The sequence below is a fragment of the Salvelinus namaycush genome, chromosome 27, assembly GCF_016432855.1.
Source record: "Salvelinus namaycush isolate Seneca chromosome 27, SaNama_1.0, whole genome shotgun sequence".
Lineage (NCBI taxonomy): Eukaryota > Metazoa > Chordata > Actinopteri > Salmoniformes > Salmonidae > Salvelinus > Salvelinus namaycush.
In genome coordinates, this window is record NC_052333.1 from 12047689 (window position 1) to 12055676 (window position 7988).

General features: G+C 47.3%; 1 protein-coding gene across 2 annotated transcripts in view; it reads left to right on the plus strand.

Moving 5' to 3' along the window:
- tinagl1 (tubulointerstitial nephritis antigen-like 1) overlaps nt 1-7610 on the plus strand; it is a 74774-nt gene extending 67164 nt beyond the window's left edge. For both annotated transcript variants that reach the window (XM_038966817.1, XM_038966818.1), the window contains exons 11-12: nt 3397-3442; nt 3766-7610. In XM_038966817.1, the coding sequence (XP_038822745.1) occupies nt 3397-3442; nt 3766-3933 (214 nt within the window). In that variant the 3' untranslated portion in view covers nt 3934-7610. The remainder of the gene's footprint in view (nt 1-3396; nt 3443-3765) is intronic.
- The last annotated feature ends 378 nt before the right edge of the window (nt 7611-7988 follow it).

The following is a 7988-nucleotide window of genomic DNA, read 5'->3' on the forward strand; positions in this document are numbered from 1 at the left end:
CTAGGGTTTCTGGGATAATGGTGTTGATGTGAGCCATTACCAACCTTTCAAAGCACTTCATGGCTACGGATGTAAGTGCTACGGGTCTGTAGTCATTTAGGCAGGTTGCCTTTGTGTTCTTGGGCACAGGGACTATGGTGGTCTGCATGAAACGTGTTGGTATTACAGACTCAATCAGTGACACCTGCCAGTTGGTCAGCACATGCCCGGAGCACACATCCTGGTAATCCGTCTGGCCCCGCGGCCTTGTGTATGTTGACCTTTTTAAAGGTCTTACTCACGTCGGCTACGGAGAGCGTGATCACACAGTCATCCGGAACAGCTGATGCTCTCATGTATGCCTCAGTGTTGCTTGCCTCGAAGCGAGCATAGAAATGATTTAGCTCGTCTGGTAGGCTCGTGCCACTGGGCAGCTCGCGGCTGTGCTTCCCTTTGTAGTCTGTAATAGTTTGCAAGCCCTGCCACATAAGACGAGCGTCGGAGCTGGTGTAGTATGATTCAATCTTAGCCCTGTATTGACGCTTTGCCTGTTTGATGGTTTGTCGCAGGGCATAGCAGGATTTCTTGTAAGCTTCCGGGTTAGAGTCCCGCACCTTGAAAGTGGCAGCTCTACCCTTTAGCTTGATGCGGATGTTGCTTGTAATCCATGGCTTCTGGTTGAGGTATGTACGTACAGTCACTGTGGGGACGAAGTCCTCAATGCACCTATTGATAAAGCCAGTGACTGATGTGGTGTTCTCCTCAATGCCATCGGAAGAATCCCGGAACATATTCCATTCAGTGATAGCACAGCAGTCCTGTAGTTTAGCATCTGCTTCATCTGACCACTTTTTAATAGACGAGTCACTGGTGCTTCCTGCTTTAATTTTAGCTTGTAAGCAGGAATCAGGAGGATAGAGTTGTGGTCGGATTTACCAAATGGAGGGCGAGGGAGAGCTTTGACTCTGTGTGTGGAGTACAGGTGATCTAGAATTTTTTTCCCTCTGGTTGCACATTTAACATGTTGATAGAAGTTTCCCTGCAATCACGTGTCTCTCTATTATGCGTGGGAATACTTGGGAACAGAATCATTTGGAGCTGATTTCCAACAATAAAAAAATATATATAAAAAAAGGTAAGTTGGGGAACTCTGGTCTCGAGTCTCGGTCTATCAAGATCAATAGCATAAAACTGATTCCCAAATGGCGCCCTATTCCCTTTATAGTGCACTACTTTCACCAAGGCCCATAGTGCTCAGCTCAAAATAAGTGCTCTGTATAGGGAACATGGTGCCATTTGGGGCACACTCTAGCTCTGGTCTGTCCTGGAACACTGCTGGAGTATGGTCTGTCCTGTCTGGTCGGTCTGTCCTGTCTGGTCTGTCCTAAAACGCTGCTGGTGTCTAGTCTGAGCAGCATGCTCTACTGATGATGATGATGATGATGGTTGAAGCTCATCTTCCCTTTGCATCCAACCTCCGCTAACACTGCGGTTCTTTCGCTGGTTTGGGCTACGAACGCGAGGCTCGGTGGGTACCGAGGGTATGGATTTGGGGACGGGTTGGGGGGAAGAAGGGGGGTCAGGACAGGGTGCGTAGAGCCTGACTGTCACAAGCTTTGATGTTTTTACAAGCAAAATCCTGCTGCAGTGCGTTCTATTAAGCCAAGGGCCTGGGAAAGTTTGTGTTTAGGGCATTGAGGTCCACTCTGGTGGAAAGGGGATTGTCTGGTGTGTTGAACCCAACTGTACTGGACAGAGAGGGGATCAGGCCCATAGAGGAGGTCAGGGGTAAGGTGGGGGAGGACTGGTATGTCCCTCATTGTCCAGGGGGAACAACGCTAACTGGGGGAGATAAGGGCTCCGTAGTGGTCCAATTCTGTCTGGCTCTCTGGCTCTGCCCGTATACACACAAGTACACACACACATACACATGTGCGCACACACACACACGCACAAACGCACACGCACAAACGCACACACACGCAAACGCACCCACACACACACAGTTTGGCCTCCCAAAACCCACATCCTGCCTTGCCTGGCTATTCAACCACATCGCTCCGGCCAAACGCCACGCCCACTAACATTTCTTCTCCACCATGAGTCTGAATTTGATCTCCTTCCCGACAACTTCTCCCATTCTAACCGTTCTGATTGGTCCCAGAAACCGATGGGTTGGGCCAGAGCCTGAACACAAGTGGTTAAAACAGCGTGGGGAACAACGTCCCTCACTTTCGTGTCAGCAGAAATGGCTTCTAGGATGGCAGTCTCAGACTGAATGTATGTAGCGATAGCGGAATTAAAGGGTCGTCAGGCAACCTCCAGTCTCCATCTATTTCAGATGTGGTTGGGATGTTTGTACAGCTGTTTGTATTTGCTTTTTCAGAGCATGATGACCCTTGAACTCTTGTCCAAACCAGAGTCGAGTAATAAAACATTATTCGCCAATGTTTTGGTGGCAGGCTACCGAGTTGGCAACAACTGAAAACACAACCTCTCTTTCCCAGCATTCCTATTCCCTTATAAAATATGAGGCTCCTAGAGGCCCTAGGAACTGGTGTTCACAAACAGAATGGGAATAGAACTGTAGCAAGGGAGAGGGCAGGGAAAGTCGGTCTAAGACGCAGGGACGATGGGCCAAGACCGACTGAGGGCAACTGCCAGATAGGACCAGAAGCTAAGGATGATGGGAATGTATGTGCCTTGGCCAGGAGGAGAGAGAGAGAGACCTCTACAGGGGTAAGGTGTATTTATTAGAGCCTCACTCAACCTTCAGCAATGTTGTTGTTGTCTGTGAGATGACAGGAGTCGGGCGGTGACCACTTCCTCACTGGCCATCCCTCTCCTTCCTGTTTCCTGAGCTGCGAGGGGGGAAGTGGCAGAGGGGGGAATTCAGTGTGCTACTGAGGAATCTGAATGATGTGTGTGTGTGTGTGTGTGTGTGTGTGTGTGTGTGTGTGTGTGTGTGTGTGTGTGTGTGTGTGTGTGTGTGTGTGTGTGTGTGTGTGTGTGTGTGTGTGTGTGTGTGTGTGTGTGTGTGTGTGTGTGTGTGTGTGTTGGCAGTATAATCGCTCTGGTGTTCCTTAGCCATGGTCATAAATAACATCTTGTTTTCAGGATGCTGTTAAGAGATGAAAGATGTTTTGTACTCAGCATCTCTACCTATACTTATAGCTCTTACTCAAATTGTGTCAGTTGTGTCAAAACACTCTCAGGTGTGCACATTCTTATGTGGGCGTGGGATATATTTAAAAAGCTACTTGTAAAAGGTTAAAAACAACCCAATTCACAACAGAATAATTGTCCGATTATTTTTACTTCCAGTGAAAAATGAAGAAACCTCTGAAGTTCATAATAATGTATTCCCTTTAGTTGAAAACAATCATGTCAGTAATCCGCCTGTGTGTTCTGTTCCAGGTGGGGAGAAGAGAGGAACTATGATGGGACAACTAAGAAGTACTGGGTAAGTAATGTCTCCTATCACATTACTCATCACATCTAATTCTCTTTGTTGTCTCTTATTTGTGTAAATATCTTATTATGTATCTACCACAGGAGGTTGGTGGCTCCTTAATTAGGGAGGACAGGCTTGTGGTAATGGCTGGAGCAGATTCAGGGAACGGTATCAAATACATCAAACACATGGTTTCCATGTGTTTGTTGCCATTCCATTTGCTCTGTTTCAGCCATTGTTATGAACCGTCCTCCCCTCATCAGCCTCCTGTGGTCTCTCTCTACTATATACACATTCTAACCCATGCCACTCTTTCTAATGACTTTTCCCAGATTGCTGCCAACTCGTGGGGGAAGAACTGGGGGGAGAACGGCTACTTCCGCATCGCTCGCGGAGAGAATGAGTGTGAGATCGAGGCGTTCGTGATCGGCGTGTGGGGTAGGGTCACCATGGAAGACATGCAAAGCCACCATCACCACCAACATCGCCGACGCAAGTAGAGACAGGCACTCCAGGAACTCAGCATCCCCAGACTCCCTACCCTTTACCCCGTACCCACTTCCCCTCACCAGCCCCAGAGACCCTACCCTTCACCACGTACCCACTTCCCCTCAGCATCCCCAGAGCCCCTACCCTTCACCCTGTACCCACTTCCCCTTCCTACCCTGGGGGAGCAACTCAACCAGCCCCAGACCCCCTACCCTTCACCCCGTACCCACTTCCCCTTAGCATCCCCAGAGCCCCTACCCTTCACCCCGTACCCACTTCCCCTCAGCATCCCCAGAGTCCCTACCCTTCACCAAGTACCCACTTCCCCTCAGCATCCCCAGAGTCCCTACCCTTCACCCCGTACCCACTTCCCCTCACCAGCCCCAGACTCCCTACCCTTCACCCCGTACCCACTTCCCCTCACCAGCCCCAGAGACCCTACCCTTCACCCTGTACCCACTTCCCCTTCCTACCCTGGGGGAGCAACTCAACCAGCCCCAGACCCCCTACCCTTCACCCCGTACCCACTTCCCCTTAGCATCCCCAGAGCCCCTACCCTTCACCCCGTACCCACTTCCCCTCAGCATCCCCAGAGCCCCTACCCTTCACCAAGTACCCACTTCCCCTCAGCATCCCCAGAGTCCCTACCCTTCACCCCGTACCCACTTCCCCTCACCAGCCCCAGACTCCCTACCCTTCACCCTGTACCCACTTCCCCTCACCAGCCCCAGACTCCCTACCCTTCATCCCGTACCCACTTTCCCTCACCAGCCCCAGACTCCCTACCCTTCACCCCGTACCCACTTCCCCTCAGCATCCCCAGAGCCCCTACCCTTCACCCCGTACCCACTTCCCCTCAGCATCCCCAGAGCCCCTACCCTTCACCCTGTACCCACTTCCCCTTCCTACCCTCGGGGTGCAACTCAACCAGCCCCGTACTAAACTCTGGGGGAGCAACACAACCAGAACCCCGGAGTTCACACTCTGACCCTTGGAGGAACCAACTACCCCAAGAACCACTTATCTTACCCCTTACACCCATATCCCCTTACCCAACACTGGAGGTATTGAAACCCCAGCCGCCCCCAACTTAACTCAAGGTTTATGGCATCAAAACAAGCTCACGGCCTGCGGGCTTAGAGGGGCTCCTCCATACAGCCTCCCCGGCTTCAGGACACAGCAATAATCACCTCAGGACTCACTATCCCAAAGACCACACTTCCCAGAATCCTTGGCTTTGGCCTGGGATCGACTGTTTACTTCCTGCTTCTGTTCAGAAGTCTTCATTTCCACTGTTGTGATGATGAAAGGACTGGCTTGATCTGAACTCTCTTTCTCTCTCTTTCGCTCTCTCTCTCTGGAAGCCAACCCCTTACGGACAGATTGGGATAGTGAGAACCAGAGAGATAGAATGTTAGATGACACAAGCACCAGAGAGAAACTAACAATCCACTTGTGTTACAGTTTAGTTAGTGTTATCACTGAGGACCTAACTCTTAATCATGCTAGCTATATCATTGATTAATGTATTCCTATTACTGTCAGCAGATCTGCAGGTGCAGTAGCCACGCATCTCTCTACACATTCCAAAAAAGCTGCATTTTACACTGGAAAGAGTGCTGGTCTAAGGCTTGGTGGTAGGTGGGATTGAGTTTAGTGAACTGTCCTTTTGACCAATAATTTATTTCCCCTCATTTACCAAAAAACTATGTTTTCTTTTTAGTACAATCCTGTACTATGCTAAGTGCATAGTACAGGATGGAGTCTCTGCAAGCTCTGGAAATGTTCAGTACCACATAACCTGTCTGGTTATGGAAGAGATGGTGTCAATCTTCCAATGATATCAAATCAACTTCAGTCTCATGACCATGACAGCTCTTGACTGAATCCAACTGCTTGAACATAACCTTTCTGTAAGAATAATTTTAGTGGGTCAACCATTTAAAAATATCCCTTAATAGACAGTATACACTCTTAGAAGTAATAGAGCCTGGAAGAACCTTTAGAACCAAAGAACCAATTCTAAAAATTATTCGAGGAACCCCTGTGTAAAGGTTTAAATCAGAACCTTTTTGTGATGAGTGAGGTTCAATTTTGAACCTTTTTAATAATATATTGTAGAGGTGGCAGCCTATCAGAAGATTGGAGGTGTATCTTATTGGAGGTGTGGCTTTCAGATAGTTATTTTTGGCCACCCATTACAATAAATGTCATTCCTGTTCATCATGTAAAGTTTCATCATGCAAATTTCAATTTTCCTTGAATATTTATGCATATTACATATTCTAATATAATATTAATAATATTAACATTGCTGATGACATAAGGTCCAACATTGGGATTTGCATAGGCTCTTGAGGAACTCGTACACCTCTGTAAGCCTCATTGAAGCTACAGAACTGTCATTGTTCAACCTTAACATGTGATGAAAATACAACAGAAAATCTGAAAGCCACACCCCTACCAAGCCACACCTCCAGTCCAGGGTTCCTACAGGAACACTTTGCTACATTGAAACATGAAAGGTTCCTCCAAGAACCCCTCAACTAACCTAAGGTGCAAATATTGAGGAACTCCAGGGGTTCATTGATTACCTCCAGTGTTCCTCGAGTCACCACTAATTCTAAGAGTGTACAGTACATTTGAAAGCAGAGATGAAGCAAGCGAGGAGCTTTAAAAAAACACTTTCCGTTTATTAATCAGCTGGTTGACAAAAACATATCTTGGAAAAAATGAGTTGTCATTTCTTTGAAGAAGGTAAAATGGCCACCACCATGTCATTTTCAGATGTTGCTTCAACATGGAAACATCTTGGTTGATCAAATGCCTTAAAGAAATAAGCGCTGTTTTTGACCTCTGGTTGAAAGTATCCAAAGTATGTGTATTATAATCTTCATCTGTTTCATTCCGTGTACACTGTGTTACTATAATGCTGAAAATATTGTTGTATTTTACTCCTATTTTCTTACTTGCTTTGAGAGATGTGGTTGTCTCACTCACTCACTCCTTTCCCCTGACCAGCTGCTTTGAGAGATGTGGTTGTCTCACACACTCACTCCTCTCCCCTGACCAGCTGCTTTGAGAGATGTGGTTGTCTCACACACTCACTCCTCTCCCCTGACCAGCTGCTTTGAGAGATGTGGTTGTCTCACACACTCACTCCTCTCCCCTGACCAGCTGCTTTGAAGAGTGCTTGTGTGGTGCACTTACTCCTTCTGAAGGTGAACACACACAAAGTGCCTGACTCTAGGGAGAGGAGGAGGTCGGACTCAGCTGCCAAAGTCTGTTCAATGCTCTTTCATTATAGCCTAAATCTCACAGACGCAACATGCCACTAACACTTCAGTATTCAGCAATAGGCATGTGTAGGCCTACAACAGACTAATTGTGACATTTCAAAGGTTGTGCATTTCCAAAGAAGTGTTAGGTAGGTAGCTCAAGCCTCAACTGAAGCCAGTAATCACACAGGTTCTGATATACTGATATAACTTGATATAACTGCCTTATGTAATGTTGCCCTAGGTGCTCTTTTTATACTGTCTCCAATTCAGATATATTATTTCTGTGCCTATCATGAGTTTTAATGTCTAAGTTTCCAGAGGTGGCAACTGTCCTTTTAGAGACCACATCATGTATCAGTTCACACTGTGCTGTCTCACTTCACAATAAACTGCTTGGCTTCCCAGAAGTTATGTCTTTTTAACTGTGCCACCTTTCCAATATGGCTTCCAGTTTTCACATTGTTAATGTAAATCCTATATCCAATTTCGTACATTTTGAGTAGGCCTCAGTTTTAAACCCCCATTACAACCGTCACCTCATGAGAAAAGGATAGAGATGCAGGAAAAGCGATAGGTTCAGATGAACAAGCAATGTTCAATGTGGAGGAAGGGTACACTCTTAGAAATAAGGGTTCCAAAAGGATTCTTCGGCTGTCCCCATAGGAGAACCCTTTATGTTTGAGGTAGAACCCTTTTGAGTAATCTGGAGGCGAAAGAAACGCACACCTGCGGTGCTGGCTAGCGGAGTAGAACACCTGTTTAGGAGAGGTGCTGGCTAGCGGAGT